At 38.8% G+C, this 26,059-nt stretch overlaps 1 protein-coding gene across 4 annotated transcripts in view; it reads left to right on the top strand.

The window, feature by feature from the left end:
• The window catches only part of cacnb2a (calcium channel, voltage-dependent, beta 2a), a 48,717-nt gene that overhangs the window by 12,921 nt on the left and 9,737 nt on the right, over positions 1-26,059 (top strand). For 3 of the 4 annotated variants that reach the window (XM_052140072.1, XM_052140090.1, XM_052140065.1), the window contains exons 2-9: positions 800-919; positions 6,323-6,445; positions 6,573-6,709; positions 6,915-6,991; positions 11,527-11,660; positions 14,193-14,273; positions 16,470-16,528; positions 19,780-19,889. In XM_052140072.1, the coding sequence (XP_051996032.1) occupies positions 800-919; positions 6,323-6,445; positions 6,573-6,709; positions 6,915-6,991; positions 11,527-11,660; positions 14,193-14,273; positions 16,470-16,528; positions 19,780-19,889 (841 nt within the window). Of the gene's footprint in view, positions 1-799; positions 920-6,322; positions 6,446-6,572; positions 6,710-6,914; positions 6,992-11,526; positions 11,661-11,863; positions 11,884-14,192; positions 14,274-16,469; positions 16,529-19,779; positions 19,890-26,059 lie in introns of all 4 variants that reach the window. The other variant, XM_052140081.1, reaches the window with a different exon arrangement.

Raw genomic sequence — 26,059 nt, 5'->3', positions numbered from 1 at the left:
TGTCCTTCCTGCTTTTTCTTTCTTCTTTATTTCCAACCTTCTTTCCTTTTGTTCTTACTTTCTTGCTTTTTTCTTTCTCCTTCCTGCTTTTCTTCCTTCTTGCTCTTTGCATCCTTCATCCCTTTCTTGCTCGCTCTTTCCTTCATGCTTTTTTTTCTTTATTTCCTACCTTCTTTTCTTCCTTGCATCCTTCCTGCTTTTCAATCCTTTCTTCCTTCTTGCTTTTTATTTTTCTTTATTCCTTCCTTCATTCTTGCTCACTCTTTCCTTATTGCTTTTTCCTTCATTCATTTTTTCCTGTCCTTCCATATTTCCTATATACACGCTTGTATATAATTGTATTCTTTATTAGAATAATTGTTTGTTTTAGCATAAAATATATTAAAAAAAAATGATTAATTAACCAGAGAAGCGAATATGAAGTAGGCCTAACTGTCCCTCTGACAGGTTTATTCACACAATTTAGAAAGATTTATTAAGTGGAAGTTTTGTTTTTTTTGCAGAGAAGTACTATATCAACCCTTGGAGAAATCCAAAGCCAGACCTTGAAAGACCATTGAACATTTCAGAGCTGAACAATCCTACAAACACAGTTTTCTGTTGTACACCGTTACTTCTTAAAAGTGTTGGCAGTACAGTTTGTCCTGGGCTTTATACTGACATCTATCTGTAGAAGCAGCATTGCACAAAAGCAAATATTTTTGATGACTAATAACATGCATATAAATACATTGACACACATATATAAATATATATATATATATATGATCCTAATAATGTCTCTGTGCTCTTGCCGTAGGGTTCGGCAGACTCATACACCAGTCGTCCATCTGACTCTGATGTTTCTCTGGAGGAAGATAAAGAGACCCAGCGCAGAGAAGCTGAGAGACAAGCTCTGGCCCAGATCGAGAAAGCCAAGGTCCATCTCCACGTCTCACTCATACTCTCTCTGTCTCTTCAGCTCTGTCAAGCTCTTTGCCAAATATAACCAGCACCGGTTTGTGCTGTAACTGGTTATATCCAAAAATAGTCCAAATGTTAGTTCTAGCTTACCTCTGACATCAATAGCTAGATGCATGAATGTCTTAATCTCTCTCAATTTCAATTAGCAAAAAGCACTTTGACATTTTTGCTATCTTACAAGAACATTTTTTCAAGAGTTTCAGTTTCAGTCTTCCTGTAGTCTGTTAGTGTAATTCTCAGGCTGAAGCTTCATAATACTGGTTGTTCACACCTTGAATTCTCACAGTGTCTGTTCACACTGAATCATCGACTTACTCACCCACCCCAAACCTCTCACTCTCTCTTAATTAAAACACACACACAGCTCAAGGGGTTTGTCTTGTCGTTGGGTGTCACATGCTCCTCTGAGGCTATTTTAGGTCATCGGTAGCTACACACGTTTTTAGGAGCGTTCTCTGCGGCGATTCAGAGCAGATGTTCGTATCAAGGCGATGTTTGAAACTTAAAATCACACATTTCCATTTGGCATTCTCTGTCATCTATTTTTTCCTGTTATTGTTATGCTTATTTTCACCTCCTAGCGGTGATGCTATTTATAGCACTCCGCATCAGTCAGATTTTATAATTAATGTATTGCACACATGAATATGAATGATAAAGCCAGATGTCCTGCGGTGAGCAGACAGAAGTAAAATATTCTTGAAATACCCACATCTCATCGACTCTACAGATATACCGTAGAAACGTTTTTACTTGTAAGTGTCGCTTGCCCATGCTCGCTACCATGATGCTTTGCAGTTGCTAAGGTGGTCTAGGTCAGTGGTTTTCAACTGGTTTTGCTTTGGGACCCAGAGAGTTCATTGGACATCCAGTGCAGATACAGGTCAGGAGCTTCAGTTAATGTTCACATCAACCATCGGAATGGGGAAAAAATGTAATCTCAGTGATTTGGAGCGTGGCATGATTGTTGGTGCCAGACAGGCTGGTTTCAGTATTTCTGTAACTGCTGATGTGTGCGCAAGAGCCAGCTCTGTGACCATGAGAACTGGCACTTTTCAAGCAACTCATGACGGTTAAAAATAGCCATGATGCAAATTTTACATGGCATTTCATTTGTGTGTCGGATAGTGTCTTTGCCACGCAACATCTGAGTGAAACATGCATTCTGTACCATGCTCTGACGTTTGCATGAGCAACACTTGAACATGTGTAATGGTTGACACATTTTTGACCGACATATCGCTTTAACCGGTCCTTTATCAATGGATGCACTAAATCCCAGAACAGCGCATAAACAAAGGGAAAATTTCCTTACATGTGACTTTTATTGACACAGTTTTGGTCCATTTTGAAATGTTGCCTTGTGAAAGTGAACCGAAGCAAGAGAAAATGCAACATTGTAACAATTTTAGCCCCTGTTTCGGGCCAAATCAAATGAGCTACGGGTCCGAAAACACCCTAAAAGTTGCTTTTTGTATGCCCAAAGACAAGATCCACGCAATTTATTTGTCAATCAATAATGTCTCTTTCTATACTTTACAGTCAGTTGTTGATCAAAAACAACAAAAATAAACATTTAATTCTAATCAGGCACAGCACAGATGAGATAAAGCCATTCAAGTCTCTCTCGTTAACATGTGCTCATGTACATACGCTCCCGAAATGCCAGGTTTCCTTAAAGAGACAGTAGAGCTTTTTAGCACGTGTTCAACAAATCAATCGAAATACTTGTAAATAGTACAGAATGTATTATATGCAACATAATATCATCTTTATTGATTAAATACATCGATTTGTTCATTTTAAAAAATACTAAATGTGACCAAAATGATGAAAAATGAATAAAATATTATTTGTAAAATGTATATTTTTATATTGTACCTATTTAGAAGGTCCCCTGTATAATTAACAGCATTAGCTGGGAGAGAATAGATTATATATGCAAGCAAACGAGACATTATAACTCAAATATAACCATATGAATCGATATCGAATCGAGAGCTTGGGAATTGGTATCGAAGCGAATTGGGAAATCTGTATCCATAATCAATTTCTCGAAAGTGACACTTTTTGAATGAATGAATTTCTTTCATTTCTTTTAACTCTGAATATGCAGTTCATGGTAATTACAGCCAATTCTTGTCATGCAGCCTAAAAACAATCTTGCCTCAAAATATGCTCAAATAAACAAGCGTGTTGTGCACGGTCGGTGGTTTTTTGCGGTTGATGTGAATGAATCCATATCGCAGCTGATCAGTATGGAAGGACATGCACGCTCAAGGTTGCAACTGCTCGTTCTCTCTCTGTGGTCAATACTGCATGTATAATGGAGGACTCTGTTGCGTAAGAGGCAGATGGTGGTTGTGGAAAAGCATAGATTGAAAAGACTGACATTTTTAAGGTACTATGACACGAAATAATAATTTAAAGCTTTAATAATAACTACATGTTTAAAACAGTGCTTCTAATTGCTAACAGCACATTTTCCTCATGTATGTTATTGTAATATATTTTATAACCATGAAAAAGACACAGAGATGCCAAGAGAGAAATATACGAGAGATGAAAGCAGTTTGTATCAGACAGATCAGGTGTGAGCAGTCAACCATCTCTTCTACCATGAGAGGACACCGTGTCCTCTGTTTGCCATACCCATAATTCACAGCGTGTGCAGGCCATCATGTGGATGTTAATTACTCTGAGTCCACGCTGATGGTGCCCTGAGGCTCCGACACGTGACAAACACTTACTCCATCATAAAAGATAAATGACGGCTTCACATCATCTTCCTGCTGGTTTGTGTTTGTGGTATCACCTTCAGCACTTAAAGGAATAGTTCACCAAACATTTACATTTTCATGTCGTTCCAAATCATCACGACTTCCTTTGAACTCAAAAGATAATTTTTGAACGAATATCCGGGACACTCTTTTCCATACAATGAAAGTGAATGAGAACTAAGGCCTTCAATCTTCTTTGTGAAAGTTTAAGTGAGTCACATTTCAGCTGAGCGTTAAAGCTCAACAGCAGAATCATTTTGAATATTACTGTTGTACTGTATGATGTTTTTCTTCTTATTTTAGGAGTTTTGAGATTAATTCTCTGTAGTCTGAGATTAACGCTCAGTTATATTGCACATAAACGCATGCATAAAGACATTTTGCACACACATGCATACTGCAGATACCTGTCACAGATTACTGTAATATCCAATAACATGTCTTGTTGTTTGCAATTGCATAAAAAAACAAGAATAAGTGAATATATTTCAACCATTTTTCATTATATTTTTTCCCTTTGCCCCCACTTCAACAACTTGCATGTTAAACAATTGTATTGGTTGTCATGTTACATAACAGAGCAGACTCATACAAAATAATAGTAATAAAAAAATTATAAAAATAAAAAACATAGGACAGGTAGGCACAATAAGGCACAAATATAAATAGAATAGATAAGAAAATAGTCATGGTTAATATTATTAACTCAATTCTCCCAAATATTGTATCTATAATTTTCAGTTACGTTTGCAACGTCAGGGTCCCCACACTTTTCCATGACCGGTCAATAATGATTATTAGGACTTTAACCCTTTTAAGATTGGATAAAGAAATAAAATATATCAAAATATGAATTACTTCAGTCTAGTTATCATTTTAAAGCCTAGAAACTCTACTTTACAATGCATGCAGACATTATAACCAATACTGAACAAGTGCTTTGAAATTTGGAGAGAAATCAGAAGTGTCCCATAAATAAAATGGTGGTAGGTCCTACCTCGAAGGCTGTCTACAAACACAGCGATCGGGGGCAGAGAGAGCTCTACCCAAGGGAGACGTTGGTCTGCCGACGGATAGACCGTACTACGGAGAATACATCACAGGGTGTTACCGGAGTAATCGGCACCTGTGGAGCACCTATCCCAGTACAGGGCATATCAGTACCCGTAGTGGGTCTGGCTGCGAACTCCTCCACTGAAATCCCATCGACTCGGGTAAAAGTGCACATTTTCACCTCAGGGGAGGGGAAAGGCGATATATGCAATCGATACACCTGGTCAGCTGTTCCGTATTACCAAACTCTACCTGTTCATACCTGAAAGAACTCGGGATGAAACAGGCCCAACCCGGATGTATTGGGTGTTGCCCATCCCGCTGCTCTGCAGATGTCTGCTAGAGAGGTGCCATTAGCCAGTACCCACGAGGATGTCACACTCCTTGTAGAGTGTGCTTGAACCCGCAAGGGGGCGGGCACGGCCTGGGTCTGGTAGGCCAATGCAATGGCATCCACGATCCAGTGGGCAAGCATCTGTTTGGATTCTGCATCTGCATCTCTTTCCACTGTCCACCAAAGCAGACAAAGAGCTGCTCAGAGCGTCTAAAGCTCTGCGTGCGATCCAAATAGATGGGCAAGGCATGCACTGGACACCGCAACGATAAGGCTGGGTCTGCCTCCTCCCAGGGCAGTGCTAGCAGGCTTACCACCTGATCACTAAAAGGGGTCATGGGATCCTTGGGCACATACTCCAGGCACACTTCGTTGACAGAGAACGCTTGCAGGTCCCCGACCCTCTTGATAGAAGTGAGCGCAGGTCAGGATGTGATCTTTAATGAAATGGCCTTTAACTCAACTGACTCTAGGGGCTCGAACGGGGCTCTCCGATGGCCCAGCAGGACCACGGAGAGGTCCCATGAGGGAAAGAGGCGCTACCTAGGAGGGTTCGTACCTATAGCAGCTACGTTCACCTTCTTGGTGGAGGGGGACAGCAGCCCCTCCAGCTACTCCTGCAGGAAGTAGCTGCTGACTCCAGAGGAGGAGATGGCGGGCGAGTTGCGACATGCAAGATCGTACGCAGCCTTGGTGATTTATATATGCTACTGTTGGAATGAAGTATCCGACATACAGTATATTCCTTAGTTCTCCTTCTGGATGGCATATTTTGTTCTGGACAACACTGTCAATCATTTTTCACTTTGTGATTCTTTTGAAACTCTTACAGACTGTGGTATTAAGGCCACACAATTAACGGCACAGTCATATTCCTGAGAGTGTGAGCTTTTATTTGATATGTCATACTTGTCCATTTATGTGCTATGTGCTTTTATTTTCATATAAATATATCTACTCCATTACCTCTAGAGGGCGCTAATTTTCAACGTGAATGCTCTAATGTCATTTTAAATGGTGATGATCTCTGAAAAGTATGCGTAAACTTTTTTCGTGATATAGTACCCCCCTTTAAACTCACCGCCAGGTCCAACAGAGTTTAACATATTATATTGCTGTAGAGATGTTTCTATAGTATTTCTCATTCTACTCTTCAATAATGTTTACTATTCATTATTTTCCTTCTGTACAGTCTAAACCAGTGGCATTCGCAGTACGCACTAATGTCAGCTACAGCGCCTCCCTTGAAGATGACGCCCCTGTGCTTGGAATGGCCGTTTCGTTTGAGGCCAAAGACTTTCTTCATGTTAAAGAAGTATGAAGTGCATATATATTCACAGATGAATGTATATACATTCGAATTATTATTCTAGTTGATCAAATATTATAATGATGGTGATGTTAACATTCCGCCATGCATGCTTTTGTGTTTTTAATGACAGAAATTTAATAACGACTGGTGGATTGGTCGTTTAGTGAAAGAAGGGTGTGATATCGGGTTCATCCCGAGTCCGGTGAAGCTGGAAAACACTCGCTTTCGTCAGGAGCACCGTACAAAACAAGGCAAATTTTATTCAAGGTAACTGCAAATAAATGAAAGTACCCAAAGCATAGCTTTTACTGGTAACCATTTATATTTTTACCTGGTTTATCCACGAATCCAACAGAAATTGTTTGGCTAGTGCAGACTGTTTATGTTCACCAAAAATATCAGATAAATATACATAAAGGAAATATGACACCTTATTTTTTGTTCAACTGTGTTTCTTTGTGTTCCTTCACAGTAAATCAGGGGCAAATTCTTTATCTAGTTTAGGAGACGTGGTCACAAACTCACGGAAATCAACTCCACCCTCCTCGGGTAAGTCATTACTAATTAGCGCCACTTTATCAACATGATATTTTCAACATTATTCAACAACCTTTTACATAAAAAAAAACAACTTTTGGGTGTTTTTCAAGTACAATTTTCTGCATCATACTATAGTTTCAAGTGTGAATTTTACAAATAAATATGGGTCATATTTCACCCCCCAAAAAAATAAAAAACTGTATTTGGTTAAGCACATTTTCCACCAACATTGTCATTAATGTAATGCAAAATAACAAGGGCTGTCAATCGATTAAAAAATCAAATCAATTAGATGTAGAGCTGGGCGATGTGGCAAAAAATATTATCACGATATTCTTTTTCATATCATTCGATATCGATATTTATCAGGATATTGAATCACATTTGCACATTGCACATTTTTTTGAATTTCCAAAAAAGAAGAGAAAACAAAACCCTAAACAGTCTAAATAGTCTTTACAAAACTGCGTTGGGGGCCAATCACTTATTACAATATTTTATAGAGTTTATCAATTGAGTGCAGTTGGATATGAATGTTATAAGATGATCTGTTCATTTTTAATCATAATGACAGTATATATATATTTTTATTTACATGAAAATTATTTTCATATTTCTTTACATACAGATATCCAAGTATGGGGGCATTGAAGCCTTTGTGACTGAGGAATGATACTGTGTGGGGGTTCAGGGGTGTCTCCAGAGAGAAAATTTTGAAAATGTAAAAGTCCGAATGGACCATTTTTCTGTTTTTATTAAAGTGAGAAAGACTAGGTGACAAACTAGTCATTGTTTTGTCTTTCATCCTTGTCAGAGATGATGAAATCTGAATAATTTCACAAAGTTAGAACAGAAATCTATTTATTTATTATTAAAGGTTTGGAACATGCTGATTAATAAAACTCAATTTAGAAAGAAAAAACCTTATGGTCTAAACAGGAGGCGCTCTGGAAACACACACCTCATGTTTACTCACATGTGGGGAAAAGGGGAAGCGGGTGCGGCCCGGGCATCAGTGAAGCATGTTTCAGTGCTAGAGAAAAATATTCAAGAATACAGCACAGAAAGATCAGATATGATGTAACTGGCACTGTTGTTTTGTCACGCTGCTCACTAGAGACGATGAGAGGGCGTAACCATCGTCATGATGCCTTGCAGTCAAGATGGAATCAATCTGGGATCCGGAACGCGGTGACCTGCGTAGCGGGGACAATAGCAACTTCATACAGTCTGAGGCAGCGTTTCCACTGACGCAGAATAAATCCGCACAAAGCCACTCCCAACGCTAGGGAACCGCTTTCCCCGCACTGCTGTCAATTTTACAATCCACCTCGCGAGCTTGACGCTCGGCTTCCATAGGAAGGAACTGAAAGCACTCGCTAACATTCGCTCAGCACGTGCCAGTGGAAACATATGACAAGAAAGCCAAACTGCTAGCATTTTTAGCAACACGCATGTCTAGATGTAGAACACAGGCTAAATATCGAAAATTACTCAAAAGCTTATGGTCGTTATCGTGGAGTTTTTTTATCGCGATAAATATTGATATTATTTTATCGCCCAGCCATAATTACATGGCATGCCAATTAATTCATAGAATCAATCGCAATTAATAACATACATAAATATTTGCTAAGAAAGCTCCTCAAATAAAAATAATTCAATATATAATATAAATAGTTATATTTAAATTATATATAAACTATATATATTATTAAAAAATATATAATAATACAGATAATTAAAATGCATTACATTATTTTGGCACACAAGTAAAGTTTAATAATTTATTTTATTATGAAAATAAAATGTTGCATTGAAGAAAGGTAGATTTTGTTTGTATATGCGGTCAATAATAGTTCCTAGAAAGAAAATCAGAATCGGAAAAAATCGGTATCGGCAGGTCACACTTGCAAAAAATCGGAAATCGAAATCGGCCAAGAAAATTGCAATCGGTGCATCTCTAATACAAATATTTAAAATGATGAGTATTGAGAGAGTGTGCAAGTGCTTATGTTATTACAAATAATGCCAAAAATATTAATGTTTCTAAAAACTGCATTTCATGCCCATAAAAGTTCACTTTGGAAAGAGGACGCCACTCAAAAGATGGTCCAAACGAAATATATATATATTTGTTTTTAACGAACACCATTCCACAAGACAGTTAGCGATGAGTCCATTCGTACAGTAAGCATGCCCACATAAAGAGCTCTGCACTTTGGAGTGGGCATAGATAGGGATGACCACTTTCGATTGGAATTCGGCCATAATATTGTTTTTGTTTATTTTGGAGTGAAATATGACCTAGATGTTTTATTGATTCACCCCGTTTGTACATCCTCTACAACTTGTGAATTTACACAAGCACTGTTGATCTGTTTTTGCCCTACAAAGCCAAAATGCAGTAAATACACCAACACTGAAACTGAGGAAAAAGTTCTTAAATGTGGATTATAAAATAGTCTCACACTGTTTTCTCTTGAATCTGGGCATAGTTGAGCAAACCTGTCTGTCAACCGCTCAGACCTGGGGCCAAAATCATGAAACATTTTTAAGAAAACAATTCTTCTTACTTATGTTTGTTTTGCTCAATTGATATTTGCTCATTGGTATAATGTTGAAAACAACAACAAAATCTTTTTTTTAATTGTCCTTCTCTTTAAAAAAAGCTTTATGTTACAGAGAGGCACTTACAATGGAAGTGAATGGGGCCACACTATGTGTTAACATGATTTGTGTGACAATATCATTTACTAACTTTTCCTGGGTAAAGTTATATAAAATTTTATATAAAAAATGTGATGCCATGAGGACATAACGCTTTAATCCTTTAAACAACTGCAAAACGAGGATTTTAATAACTTTATAAAGTTTTTAATAAACAAGTGTTTTAACAGAAGAATTAATAGAAGTGCTTTTATAAAGTTATAATTGTCACATTTCTGCTTTTAAGCCCTCCATGGATTGTCCCCATTCTCTTCCAGTGTAAATGCCTCACTGTAACCTTGACTTTTCATTTTTAAAGTAATTAGAATAATTTTGTGTGGTAATCAACTTTGTGCTACAAATGCTGTTGATTGAGCTTAATTGTATTAAACAGAACGTTCCTTTAAAGGGGTCATGAAATACTCTTTTATATAATTTTATTACCTTCCCTGATGTCCACTGATAATGCACATCCAATACATTACATCCAGATTTATTAAACTGTTTATCTCAAACACAACTGTTAACACGCTGTACTATAAATTGCCAAAACAGTCATGAAATTTGAAATATTCATGAATTACTTACTGTTTTGCGATTGGGTCCAATAGTGTTTTTAACTGCCCTATCCTTCAGTAACAGTTCCTTTGCAAAGCTTGAATAATAAATGGTTCACAAGCAATCGACGCTGATATAAGACAAAAAATGCACACGCATAGTCCAAATCACGACGAACTAGACACACACACATACTGTAAAGTATCATCCTGCACAGATGCACACATCTCCAGAAATGCATTGAAACTAGTGCTTGTTTTCATAAACCAACAATTAAAAATAGCGTAGATCGCCCCGAGAAGGACGCGTTTGTGCTCAAAACAGCAAGACGCAGTGGCTGAATGAAAGAGAATGTTTTCTCCATTTCAGAGATGTAACTTGACATTGCATATTTAAAAGCGGCACGAGATACATGAATACGTTCCAAGATGTCTGTCTAGTGTATATTTATATACAACAATAGTTCTAAATAGTCCAGATGGGTCCCCTTTGGTGTTCAGGAATAGTTCGTATTACAAACTAGGCCTTTCTGTCTGGCTCTCTCTCTGTTTACGAACTGAGCACCAGTGGGCGGGGCCAAGGGTGAAATTATGTTAAGTAGACATTGATGTTGTTGCTGTAGAGGCGATTATGAATTAGTGGGCCACATAGTGACGTAGGGAAATTGCGGAAGTAGAGAACGAATCGTTATTTCAGTTTGGTTTCAATAAATGCTTTTATGGCATTGGGAATTAAGTTTTGAGTTTTAAAATATACAGTATGTTTTTATGGTAAAATGACCTCTTATATGTCAAAATATCAAGGAAAATGTTATTCTTAAGGACATGACCCCTTTAAGAGTATTTTGTGTTCCCTAAAAGACTTCTTAAGAATGTTCTTTATTGAATCGCAACATACTTACGAACTTCTTATAATTTAGGAATTTACTTTTTTCTTAAGATTTTTGTGAATCCGGCCCCCGATTCCAGTCATAACTAAATTTTTGCACAATGTGTAGTTACTGCGTTTCACCTTTGCAGAGCATTATACATTCGCTGAATGCTGTAAACCATACAATATATGTGTTCAGACTGTTGTGTTGTGTTATCTCTCAATTTAAAGCTTGATAGTGATATGCAAGTGTATTATTTATGATTCAATATAATGTATTTGTCGTCTAATTAACTCTAAATGTATGTTGTGCAATGATTATAATGCATTTACAAAGTGCATATGTAATGGTTTCTCTATATGATCTTGTGAGGCTTATATATAAATACATATATGTGTCTGTGTAGCTGTGGATATAGACGCGGCTGGTTTAGATCCAGAGGAGAATGACACTTCTCCCCAACAGCGTTCTCCTAAAGCCAGTCCAAACACAGTCATATCCCCTTTAGCCCGTGAGAAACGAATTCCTTTCTTTAAGAAGGTAAAGAACACGCGTCTTTGTCCTGCATTCACCTGTATGGCTGCATCTGTCACCTGCCGCACTAGCAGACGCACGCACAGCCCGTTTCACTTGTTCATGTCGACTCGTTCTACTCACTCTGTCCGTTCTCTCTCCATGTCTCTGTCCCTCTGTATCTCAATCTTTCACACCTCTTCTATCTGTTTCCCTCCTCGTCTCCACAGCTAACCAGAGGCAGAAGTCGGTAAGTTAGGCAGTGGACTCCGCCTGCATCACTGTGTGTTTCCTGCCATTTCTCAGTTCCTCTGCTTTATATTTCTGTTCTTGTGTTTGTGTTTGTGCATGGATATATTTTTGGTTAAGCAATTTTTGCATTTGATAATATCTGAAGTATCCATTTGTCATACTTGAGCAAAAGTAAAGTTACCTTCATTGACATTGACTCAAGTAAAAGCTAAAGTAGCTCATGAGAAAATTACTCAAGTAAAAAGTAACTGATATTCATTTTACTTAAGTATCAAAAGTACATGTACGTTTTACGCAACATTTCATTAAACTCATGGCAACATGGAGTGGTGGTTGTGTAGTGGTCTAAACCACATAACTGGTAAACTGGTAATCAGAAGGTCGCTGGTTTGATCCCCACAGCCACCACCATTGTGTCTTTGAGCAAGGCACTTAACTCCAGGTTGTTCCGGGGGGATTGTCCCTGTAATAAGTGCACTGTAAGTCACTTTGTATAAAAGCATCTGCCAAATGCATAAATGTAAATGTAACTTATTTGATTGGTGTTGCGCCCTCATGCCATCCCAAAAGTGTTTGACTTTCTTTCATCTGCAGAATAAAAGATTTTAGAAGAAAGTTTTAGCTTTATAGGTCAATTCAATGCAAGTGAATGGTGGCCAGACATTTCAAGCTACAAAAACCACATCAAGGGAGCATAAAGTTATCTATACTACTACATTGGTTAAATCCATGTCCTCTGAAGCGATCCAGTTTGTACCAAATTGTAACTAATTTTCACTGAATATCTTGTCATTGCAATCTCTAGGCATGATCATGTTTACAAGCTAATTTCACATTCTAGCCCTAGATGGCGCTATAAGAGGTGTAATCAAGCTTGAAATCCTGATCGCCAAGGCGACCGCTAATGTAAAGGTTTATAGTAAAAAAAAGGAGTTATATTTTGGTCTACTCTCACCTAAAACCAATTGGATCTGTTCAGAAGTCTTATGGATTACTCTTATGCTGCGTTTATGGGCTTTTTTGAGCTTCAAAGTTCTGGCTACAATGAACTGACCTCCATAACAGCGATATTCTTCTGAAAATCTTTTTTTGGTTTGTGTTCTGTAGAAACAAAATGAAAGTCATACACATCTTGGATAGAACGAGGGTAAGAAAATTAAATGAACTGTCCCTTTAATGGTGCATTCAAGTCAAATCAGAATGATATGTCATTCATGGGACGAGTGTAAATGAACACCACAGTCCATAAAAATTGGAACACGGAAGGGGGGATTGAGTCATATTAGTGACCAGAACAGAGACTTGTGGGGGTTGGGCTCTTTTCATTTGGGCCAATAAGCAACAACCCAGAACACCCTGGCAACTGCATAGCAATGTGCTGAAACACAGTTAAAACAGCATAGCAACAACCTGGCAACCACATACTGTAGCAATGCGCCAAACACACATCAGAGATCATCTTGACAACTGCAAAAACATCTACATGTGTCCAAAAGCCTTTCCAAACAAATAAAACATAATAATTGTACATAAGCATTAATTACACATGCAAACTAAACAGTAATTAATGGTTTGCATTGCAAGGAAACTCTATTTTAGCAATGAGATTTCCCAGAATGAGTTTCATTCTGTGTCATCTGAGTCATCATTGAGTCTGTGTCATCTATTTGGCGCCATCTCCTGGTGGCCATATGTAACATTGTGCTTCATGTGGATAATCTAATGATCTATACACCTCATTACCTTGTGTGTGGACTCGTTTGAAAGATAATCACTTTTATCAATTTAAAATGTTATGCTCTGTTTATTTGTCCTTCAGTTACAAGCAAAACATCGGTATATAACACCTGCTCACATGAAACATAAATGTCAAAGACATCAACTTTTACTCGCTATATTTATATTTTTGTCAGTGTGTAAAACAAATTGGCTGGTTGTATAAACTTATAGAGCTATGACACATGGCTATTTGATGAGCTTGATGTTTTTACTGATTACAATAATATGTAGAGTGCAATTTTCTTTTTTAATATAAATTATCAAAACGCAACACTTCTGATTTGTCTGTAAATTTCAAAGCACTTGTTCAGTTTTTGGTCATAATTCCTACATGCATTGTAAAGTAGTGCTTGTAAGCTTTCAAACGATACATATTTTGTGTTGGTCAAGACTGCAGGTGTTAATATTTAGACAAGCGGGCCCATCTGAGCTTAAAGTGTTAATACGAAAAGTACACTTCACTACAGGATGTACAAATAACTGATGTTATGCAGTTTAATCAAATTGTGTTTTTCCGGTGCTCTACAGACAGAGCATGTTCCTCCGTATGATGTGGTGCCCTCTATGAGACCCGTGGTGCTGGTGGGACCCTCCCTCAAGGGATACGAGGTTAGTCACTTCATAGAGAACATTTGAATTCATCTTCTCAGCTTTATATCACCTTTTAACCCCATGCAGCACAATTGGGTTTATATTATAGTAGTTAATGCAGATGGTCAGAATTTAAGTGACTAACAATGACCTAAACTTCAGTCTATTTAAGTCATATGGCTTTATTGACCTACGATCAATAATTGTTGCTTTGCATTAAGCTGGAAAGGGTTGCAAAGTTATCTCAAAGAGCTGAGATATTCATCTGTCCACAGTTAGACAAATTGTCTATAAATGGAGATGATTTAGTACTATAGGTGCTCTCACTAGAAGTGGCCGTTAGATATTCATCTGTCCACAGTGAGACAAACTGTCTATAAATGGAGATGATTTAGTACTATAGGTACTCTCACTAGAAGTGGCCGTTAGATATTCATCTGTCCACAGTGAGACAAACTGTCTATAAATGGAGATGAATTAGTACTATAGGTACTCTCACTAGAAGTGGCCGTTAGATATTCATCTGTCCACAGTGAGACAAACTGTCTATAAATGGAGATGATTTAGTACTATAGTTACTCTCACTAGAAGTGGCCGTTAGATATTCATCTGTCCACAGTGAGACAAACTGTCTATAAATGGAGATGATTTAGTACTATAGGTACTCTCACTAGAAGTGGCCGTTAGATATTCATCTGTCCACAGTTAGACAAACTGTCTATAAATGGAGATGATTTAGTACTATAGGTACTCTCACTAGAAGTGACCGTTAGATATTCATCTGTCCACAGTTAGACAAACTGTCTATAAATGGAAATTATTTAGTACTATAGGTACTCTCACTAGAAGCGGCCGTTAGATATTCATCTGTCCACAGTGAGACAAACTGTCTATAAATGGAAATTATTTAGTACTATAGGTACTCTCACTAGAAGTGGCCGTTAGATATTCATCTGTCCACAGTGAGACAAACTGTCTATAAATGGAGATGATTTAGTACTATAGGTACTCTCCCTAGAAGTGGCCGTTAGATATTCATCTGTCCACAGTTAGACAAACTGTCTATAAATGGAGATGATTTAGTACTATACGTTCTCTCACTAGAAGTGGCCGTTCTGCCAAGATTACTCAAAGGACACACCGCAGAATGCTCAGAGTGACAGATAAAGACTTGAAGGAATCATTGGAACTGGTTAACATCTCTGTTTATGAGTTGACTATACTGAAAACATTAATCAGGCACGGTGTCTATGGCAGGACACCACGAAGGAAACCGCTGCTTTCCAACAAAAATATTGCTGCACGCCTGAAGTTTGCCAAAGACCACCTTGACACTCCACAGCGCTGCTGGGAAAATGTTTTGTGAACTTATAAATCTAAGGTTGAATTGTTTAGGAAGAACACCCAGCACAACGTATGGTGTAAAAAGGGCACCACATACCGACATGAACCATCATCCCAATGGTGAAGTACGGTGGAGGGAGCATCATGATTTGGGGCTGCTTTGCTGCTTCGGGGTCTGGACCGCTTGTCCTCATCGAGGGAAAATGAATGCCCAAGTTTATCAAGATATCCTACAGGATAATGTCAGGGTGGTTGTGTGCCAGCTAAAGCTGATGCAGCAGGACAATGACCCTAAACATCAAAGTAAATCCACAACAGAATGGCTTCAAAAAAAGAAAATGCACCTTTTGGAGTCGCCCAGTCAGAGCCCAGAACTTAACCCAATAGAGATGCTGTGGAATGACCTCAAGAGAGGCATTCACACCAGACATCCTAAGTATATGGCAGAGCTGATGCAGTTCTGTAAGGAAGAATGGTCCAAAATTGCTTCTGAACATTGTGCAGGTCTAATCCGCATCTACCGGAAAAGCTTGATTGAGGTTATTGCTGCCAAAGGAGGATCGACCAGTTATCAAATCCAAGGGTTCACTTACTTTTTCCACAGCACTGTGAATTTTTAATGGGATGTGTTCAATAAAGACATGTTTGTGTGTTATCTTAAGCACATTGTGTTTGTCTACACTTGTGACTTTGATGAAGATGAGATCACATTTTATGACCGATTAATGCAGAAAACCAGCTGAATCCAAAGGGTTCACAAACTTTTTCTTGCCACTGTATATGCTGTTTATAATGCCTCTATTATTATAAGTAATTCTGTGAATACATTATTATTTTACACCAATTATTTTCCTTTATTGGTGTTAACAGGTGACAGACATGATGCAGAAAGCTCTGTTTGACTTTCTGAAGCACCGGTTTGAGGGGAGGTAAGTCTTTACGCTCTTCTGGTCTCTCTCTGTTCTCTTCCTCTTTGGCCCTCCTTTGGGGATAGTTTATATATTTGTGTGTGTGTGTGTGTGTGTGTGTGTGTGTGTGTGTGTGTGTGTGTGTGTGTGTGTGTGTGTGTGTGTGCGTCACATGAGTGGACAGAGTTACTTTAAATAGTTACATCTCATTGCCTTAATTGGCCATGCTGGTCCATAAACGTCACAGGGTCACGTGCTTTCTCCTGACTGCAGTATTCCCTCAGTCACAACGGTTCGTTTTGAAGTTTATTTAATCAATTAGGAAGTGACATGTAATTATTAATTCACTCCTTTTCACGCTTTCACCATATAGTTTGCCATGTGGAGATGAAATGTAGTAATGAAAAACATGCATTCGATGTGCACGGCCCCTGACTCTGTATGGGGAACATGCATTGTTCAGGTTGTTTATCTGAACTGTTGTTAGGAATAAGGACAATATTTTTTATTTTATTTTTTCAATTTCAATTTAAAAGTACTTTATTGGCATGATTGTGTTTACATACAATATTGCCAAAGCATTAATACACAAAACAGATAATGACAAGACAAATAATAATGATAAGATATAATTAAAATAAGGTGCCAGGTAATGAATCAAATCAAATAAATAAAAAAAAAACTATAATGACAATATACACTATACAATATAAAATAAAATGTGCATTTTACATGACATTATGAACATAAGAGAATAAAAGTACTGTGAGTGAAGTACTTTAAGGCAGTAATTGGTTTCTGAGTGTGTGCAGCTCAAAAATGAATTTAGCTGCAACTGGTGCATGATGGTCCTCCCCCAGTAACACCAGCATCTGATCTGATCTCCTCCAGTAACACCAACATCTGATCTGATCTCCCCAGTAACACCAGCATCTGATCTGATCTCCTCCAGTAACACCAGCATGTGATCTGATCTCCCCAGTAACACCAGCATCTGATCTGATCTCCCCAGTAACACCAGCATCTGATCTGATCTCCCCAGTAACACCAGCATCTGATCTGATCTCCCCAGTAACACCAGCATCTGATCTGATCTCCCCAGTAACACCAGCATCTGATCTGATCTCCCCAGTAACACCAGCATCTGATCTGATCTCCCCAGTAACACCAGCATCTGATCTGATCTCCCCAGTAACACCAGCATCTGATCTGATCTCCCCAGTAACACCCAGCATCTGATCTGATCTCCCCAGTAACACCAGCATCTGATCTGATCTCCCCAGTAACACCAGCATCTGATCTGATCTCCCCAGTAACACCAGCATCTGATCTGATCTCCCCAGTAACACCAGCATCTGATCTGATCTCCCCAGTAACACCAGCATCTGATCTGATCTCCCCAGTAACACCAGCATCTGATCTCCCCAGTAACACCAGCATCTGATCTGATCTCCCCAGTAACACCAGCATCTGATCTGATCTCCTCCAGTAACACTCAGCATCTGATCTGATCTCCCCGTAACACCAGCATGTGATCTGATCTCCCCCAGTAACACCAGCATCTGATCTGATCTCCCAAAGTAACACCAGCATCTGATCTGATCTCCCCCAGTAACACCAGCATCTGATCTGATCTCCCCCAGTAACACCAGCATCTGATCTGATCTCCCACAGTAACACCAGCATCTGATCTGATCTCCCCCAATAACACCAGCATCTGATCTGATCTCCTCCAGTAACACCAGCATCTGATCTGATCTCCCACAGTAACACCAGCATCTGATCTGATCTCCCACAGTAACACCAGCATCTGATCAGATTCTGCCAAACTGGAAAACTGTGGCATGAAGTTTGAGAGTTTGTGGAGTATATCTCTCTCAGCTCTGTAAATTTCTCACAGTAAAGGAGAAAGTGTGTCTCTGTCTCGACCTCACCCGCGTCATAGTGAGCACAGAGTCTGTCTGTCTGTCTGTCTCGACCTCACCCGTGTCACAGTGAGCACAGACTCCTTCATGTCTGTCTCTCTGTCTGTCTGTCTCGACCTCACCCATGTCACAGTGAGCACAGACTCTGTCTCTCTGGCTGTCTGTCTCGACCTCACCCGTGTCACAGTGAGCACACACTCCTTCATGTCTGTCTCGACCTCACCTGTCACAGTGAGCACGACTCTTCATGTCTGTCTCGACCTCACCCGTGTCACAGTGAGCACAGACTCTGTCTCTCTGGCTGTCTGTCTCGACCTCACCCGTGTCACAGTGAGCACAGACTCCTTCATGTCTGTCTCGTCTGTCTGTCTCGACCTCACCCGTGTCACAGTGAGCACAGACTCCTTCATGTCTGTCTCGACCTCACCCGTGTCACAGTGAGCACAGACTCCTTCATGTCTGTCTCGACCTCACCCATGTCACAGTGAGCACAGACTCTGTCTCTCTGGCTGTCTGTCTCGACCTCACCCGTGTCACAGTGAGCACAGACTCTGTCTCTCTGGCTGTCTGTCTCGACCTCACCCGTGTCACAGTGAGCACAGACTCGTTCATGTGTGTCTATGTTCTGTGATCACTGAGTCTGTATTTGGGGAGGATCCGTCTCTGTTTTGGATCTCTTACAGTGTGCAGATATTCTGCCAGATTATATGTTCTGTTTAGGGTCTGATAACATTCCAGTTTGCTTTGGTTTTTACTTTCATTTTCCCAACGGTCCAAATATGAATTTTTGGTTTGTTTTATGATCTGGTTTTGTTCAGCAGTGCTGGTCTGAAACTGGTGTTTGTTAGTTGTTAGTGGGTTTGTGAGTTTTCTGGTTTTAGGCTTCGGCTCTTGGGTTTTAAGGGCTTCATGTTGCAGTGTGTTTGGGGAACTTGAATTTAGGTGTGTCCAAAATTTGAGGGATCGTTTTTCAATATGTATAATAAGGGGGTATCTGCCTAGTTCGGCCCGGCATGCATTAGTAGGTGTTCTTCTCTAAAATCTTCAAATGTTTCTACAGAATTCTGCATGCAGGGATTCGATGGGGTGTTTGTCCCATCTCCAGTAATCTGCCAGACAGACCCCAAACCTCACTTCCATACAGGGCAATGCATTATAATACTATCAAAGATCTTACACCAGATTGTTACAGGAATGTCAACTTGGGTAAATTTGCCCTTAATAGCATGAATGCTCTTCTAGCTTTCTCTTTTAGTGCATTCACTGCAATATCTGTCAATATCTGTCAATATCTGTCAATTGTGAAATATGATTTACTCTCTTTCACTCTCGTTTTCTCTCATTCAGGATTTCCATCACGCGTGTCACAGCTGATATTTCTCTGGCCAAGCGCTCAGTGTTGAACAACCCCAGTAAACACGCCATCATCGAGCGCTCAAATGCACGCTCCAACTTAGGTGAGAGAGAGAGAGAGAGAGAGAGAGAGAGAGTGAGAGAGAGAGAGAGAGTGAGAGAGAGTGAGAGAGTGAGAGAAAGTGAGAGAGAGTGAGAGAGAGAGTGAGAGAGAGAGAGTGAGAGAGAGTGAGAGAGAGCGAAAGAGAAAGTGAGAGAGAGTGAGACACACACACACACACACAAATACACACACACACACACACAAATACACACACACACACACACACTACACACGCTCACTCACACACACACACTACACACACAACACACACTACACACACGCGCTCACTCACTCACACACACACACACACACACAACACACACACGCTCACTCACACACCACTGAAAGTATGTACACTGTTAACTATATATATTTTTTTAAATTTTTTTTATTTATTTATTTTTTACACACTTGTTCAATACAGAATTTGTTCTACTCTGTTATTTTTCATGCTCATATAAATGCTTTGGCAATACAATGTACAATTTGTCATGCCAATAAAGCTCATTTGAATTGAATTGAGAGAGAGAGAGAGAGAGAGAGAGAGAGAGAGAGAGAGAGAGAGAGTGAGAGACTTTTGACTTTTAAAACCCTTTTAATTTACCCCATTTTCCAAAACATTACAGAGCTAATATACAAAACACACACATAATAATATACAAAACACAAAAAAAAAAAAAAAAAAAAATTACCAATTAAAAACCAAATTTCCAAACTCACTAATTGTCACTAAAGCATCTCTCACGCCCCACCTCATTGTAAAAAAAAGGTACATTATCAATTTGTTTGTAATATGCTAATTCAATAGCAACCCTAAATTCTACCAATGATTTAAAAAGAACCAACAAATCAACATCTTGAGCAGCATTTTTACATTGATGTGTTTTCAGGATTGCTAACTTGGCTTGGCCCATTAAAAAATTGCCAAGCACACACTGTTCACGCCATGATTGTTTATACTTGCAACCAAAAATAAAAAGGGTGTTTGTAAAAGAAAAACCCAATTTCATAATTAGTTTTTCCAAAAGTACATAAAGTGGAACCAGCCTTGAACACTCACAAAATAAATGAAAAACAGTATCAGAAGCCTTACAGAAAGGACATTCAGGTAAAACCACTTCATTAAATTTAGAAACAAAGTTGTTTGTAGCCAACACACTGTGAAGTATTCTCCACTCTAGATCTCCACACTTTTTTGGGATCGGAGGCTTGTACAACAGCCTCCATGAGGGATCCACATCTCTGGGCACTGAAAGGTACATCCTCCATTTAGTGTCTACCCTTTCCTTCAACTGTCCAAAGTGTGCCGATTTAACACAAACAAAATAAACCGTTTTCTTCCCCATACTTTGGAAATCCAGAAGTTCAAACCCCTTTAATAAAAGAACCTTAGTGTTCTCTTCAATTTCCAAATTTTTAGGAACAACTTTTAATGCCGGAAAAGTCTTAGATAACAAGCCATTATTTAAAGCAGAATCTACAAATGCTGTGAAATCTGGAGGGAAACAGGCCTTAAAGCTCTTAACTACGCTTTCCACTATTCTTACTGACCTCAACCCAACCTGGTCAGCCAGTGACTGAGCCGTTCGCCACTGACCTCTTGTTATATCAAGCAGATCTATAACTCTAGTTATTCCAGCATTTAGAAACATTTCAATTACAGAACCCGATAATGGAGGCTGTAGCTTAAAAAAAGGGTTAAAAAACAAAGGTTCTGCACATCCATAATTTTCATCACCCACTCTTGAAAATTTTAACAAACTCCATGATTGAAAAATTGAGCAGTACCATCAGAGCAGTACAGCAGTTTTTGCAATGTTTGTAGTCTCATTGCTGCAATTTTGGATTCAACATGACCTCCCTTGACCTCCCTCTGCAACGGGAAGATACAGCACTCCAGGAGGAAGCCAATGATAGCCATTCCAAAAGAAATCAACAAATGCCTTTTGAACCTTTAAAAGCAGTTCTTTAGGGGGATCTAACACTGTAACCTTATGCCACAGCATCGAAGCGGCCAGATTATTGATCACCAGGCATCTCCCTCTATATGAAAGCTGTGGGAGAATCCACTTCCACTTTTGGATTTTACCAATAACCCGTTCAACCACTCCTTCCCAGTTCTTCTCCATGTACTGGTCAGTTCCAAAATAAATGCCAAGAACTTTTAAACCATCCTGTGCCCATTTACAATGATTTGGTAAATTAGGAGGTCCTGAACTATGCCAATCTCCCATTAACAAAGAAGCACATTTTTCCCAATTTATGCGTGCAGAGGTAGCTTTCTGAAAAATATTCAAACATGAAATAATATTTTCAATATCATTTGAGTTTCTAATTATCAGAGTTACATCGTCTGCATATGCTAAAAGTTTTACTTGGGGTACTTTGGGGCAACCAGGAACACCAATACCACATAATCTTTTTTCTCAACAAACTTAAAAAAGGCTCAATAGAAATAGAATAGAGTAGACCTGATAAAGGACACCCTTGTCTTATTCCTCTTGTCACTGAAAAAGGTCTAGTTAATGTTCCATTTACTCTTAACATGCTGTAAATATCACTGTACATGAGCTTGATAAAAGACACAAAATGATGACCGAAGCCAAAAGCCTCAAGAGTCTTAAATAAATAAGAGTGGTCCACTCTATCAAAGGCTTTTTCTTGGTCCAAAGAAAGTAGACCAATGTCCAAGTTATGCCTTTTTGCCACTGAAATTATATCTCTAACCAAAAAAAGGTTGTCAAATATTGTTCGGTTAGGAATACCGTAAGACTGATCGTTGTGAATAACAGTTTCTATGCAGTTCTTCAATCTGTTGGTTAAGGCTTTCGAAAAGATTTTTAGATCAACGCACAGCAAGGAGACGGGGCGCCAGTTCTTTAAGCAACCAAGGTCTCCTTTTTTGGGGATCAAAGTTAAAACCGCTCTCCGACAGCTTAGAGGAAGGGTCTCTCTTTCAATGCTTTCCGCCAAAACATCATACACATCCTGGCCAATTAAGTTCCAGAAAGATTTATAAAACTCGGATGAAAGACCATCCAAACCAGGTGATTTTCCAGGATTCAACTCCTGGACAGCTCTCGAAAGTTCAGCCATTGTCAAAGGGCTCTCAAGATCCATCTTGTCCCTGTTTGATAATTGAGGCAAGTCACTCAGAAGAACATCAGCTTCTACTCCATTACAGGGCTCTGAACGGTATAAATCTTTATAAAAGGAAATAGCAAAAGCATTCATTTCTGTTTGTGTTGTTAATATTCTTCCCTCTGGAAGCTTCAGTTGATGAAGATGCTTATGCGCCCTTGGCTTTTTTTCCAAGTCCAAAGAAAAAAGCAGTAGGAGAATCCATATTATTTAGGCGGGTGAACTTTGCCCTTAAAAGGGCAGTTTTTCCTTGTTCTTCCGCCAAGCTGCGTAACAGAAATTTCTTTTGTTCAAAAGAGTCAGTGGAGATGGATCCTGTGGCACTGTGACTGCTTTCTCCAAGGATTTCTTGTTCAATGGCTTTCATTTTCTCCACTAGGGCACCCCTGGTATGTGCAGTAAACTGCTGGCAGAATATTTTTATCTGCACCTTGCCGACATCCCACCATTGACTTAAGGATGGAAAATTTGCTCTCTCCTCTCTCCAAGAATCCCAAAAGAGGTGAAAAGAGTGGACAAAGCAGTGATCCTGAAGTAAACCGTTATCAAAGTGCCAAAGTGATTTATAGGATTTAGTGGTCTCAACAGAAATAGCCATACAAATATAATGATGGTCTGAGAGAAAAGTGGGCGAAATAGAATTCCTAAAAAACCTTCCCCTATTACATAATTCAGTATAAAAACGATCAAGTCTAGATCCAGACATGTTATTTGAGTTGACTTTCATCCAAGTGTACTGTCTAAGCCCAGGAAATGCATCTTTCCACAAATCGACAAAATTATAATAATCAATTACACTTTTCAGAATCTTGGCTGAAGGAGGATGTGGTTCATTATGATTCCGATCCAATTTCTGATTTAAATGCAATTAAAATCACCCCCCAGTATAACAATATTATCCTGGGGACAGTGCGATAATGCATCTGATAGTTTTTCAAAAAAAGTGATGCGCTCCCGGCCATCATTTGGAGCATACACATTAAACAGAGAAAAAACTGTGTCACCTAAAGTAACATCTACTCGTAATATTCTTCCTGGTATTATATCAAAACTCTTTAAAATACCACCAACCCGGGGTGAAAACAAAATTGCTACCCCTGCACTCACGTTTGTGCCATGGCTCAGAAGTACATTACCCTTCCAATCACTAGACCACTGTGACTGGTTCTGCAAATCTGTGTGCGTTTCCTGAAGTAAGATCACATCAGCCTTTTTAAGAATTAAATAATTGAAAAGATCATTTCTTTTTACAGAACTACGACAACCATTAATATTTAGAGACCCAATATTAAAAAAAGTCATGACAAGAATAATAAAGGGGTATAAAACAACCCACCACATCTGCCTTTTAACACTTTTCATAAAATCAATGTTTTTTCAGACGCGAATTTAGACTTTTTCTAACCGTGCTAACAAGTTTTTTAAGCCTGTAGCGTTTTGGTTGATCTAGTTCCTCCAAGGTCGCCTTTCGCTTGGCAATGGCACCAGACTCCACGAAAAGTTCTAAATCAGGAAAGTGTTTATCCAATTTGGGTTTTCTCTGATTTTTAGTAGCGTCTAGGAAATTGCTCAACTCTTGAACTGTGTAAAAAGGAGGTTTTAAATGGGGAATAAGAAAATTCATTTTATAGTATTTTGCATCACTAACTACCCCTGAAGCAATGAGCTCCTCAACAACAACAGCATTGTCATCTTCATGTGTACTAATGACGGGGGCTCCGTCTGTATCTACAGTGGGACAATCTTGTGCAAGCACACCAGAACCCTCTCCACTATTAGATAAAACTGCAGTTTGATCTAGTTGTACATTGTCAGTAGACGTACTTTCTGCAATGTTTTTATTATCCGCAGCGGTATTCACCTGTTCCGTTACAGAATTACTCTCCTTCTCAGCCTCCATATTTAAAGGACACGACTGTCTTACATGGCCCTGTTTCCCGCATGTAAAACATTTCATTGAATCAACAGAGATAAATATCGTATAATTTTTCCCATTCGATGTCAGTTTTACAGCAACTTCCAGATTTTGAAATTCAACATTTAAAATCATGAACGTGTGACGCCTAAATGACATGATGTGCTTTAATTCGGGTTTTTAAACCAAGCGGAATCATTTTGATCGGTCCCATTAATTTGCCGTAAGCGCCAGAATGCGCTCAAGCGTATCATTTGGAATGAACGGAGGTACATTTGAAAGGATAACTTTCTTCGCGGGGTTGGACAGCGGCAAAACCGGAATAAATGTATCTCTCACTGATAATCCACGTTCAACCAAATCATCAACCATAAACGTTTCCTTCAGAAAAATAACAACTGCCTTGTTCATTCGCGATGCAGATAAGATGTTCACCGCACCAACTGCATTACCAACAGCAACTAAACAATCTTCCACTGACACTGTCTCGTCTGATAAACATTTGCACCCGTGGCGTGCGGTCAAGGACGCAAATCCATCAGAATTCAACCCCATTGCTGCACTCTTTTGCTGACGAAGTCAGAAAAATAAAAAACTGCAGAACCAATATGTACCTTAATCTATAAAGAGAAAAAAGGAAAAAGTATGAAACTCACTCAAACACGCCGCTCAGTCACTCACACACTCCTCCCGAACACTCCGCACATGCGCACAGAGAGAGAGACAGTGAGGGGAGGGGATCTGTTAACTCTTGATTACACTGGTATAATCTCTTGTACAATCAAAACTGATCATTGTTTGTTTGTTTGTTTGTTTTTCAGTGGTATGCACAATATAGCCCTATTATTTTGATTCGCTATATATATATTAGATTTATTAATTTATTATAATCAGTTCAGAATCAGTTTTAGAGATTAATATCTTATATACATTTTGTTGTTGTTTTAAACTATTTTTACATTTTAATCTGGATTTCAGTATGAAACTAGTCATTTTTGACACTGGCATGGTGTTAAAAACAAACTTTTTTATTTATTATTTTTAAGTATTTAATGTTAGTTTTATTTTGTATTATTTTATATTAGATTTGTATATTCGTTTACTATTTGTGTGTT

The sequence above is a fragment of the Xyrauchen texanus genome, chromosome 2, assembly GCF_025860055.1.
Source record: "Xyrauchen texanus isolate HMW12.3.18 chromosome 2, RBS_HiC_50CHRs, whole genome shotgun sequence".
NCBI lineage: Eukaryota > Metazoa > Chordata > Actinopteri > Cypriniformes > Catostomidae > Xyrauchen > Xyrauchen texanus.
This window is presented reverse-complemented; position numbering and strand designations above follow the sequence as displayed.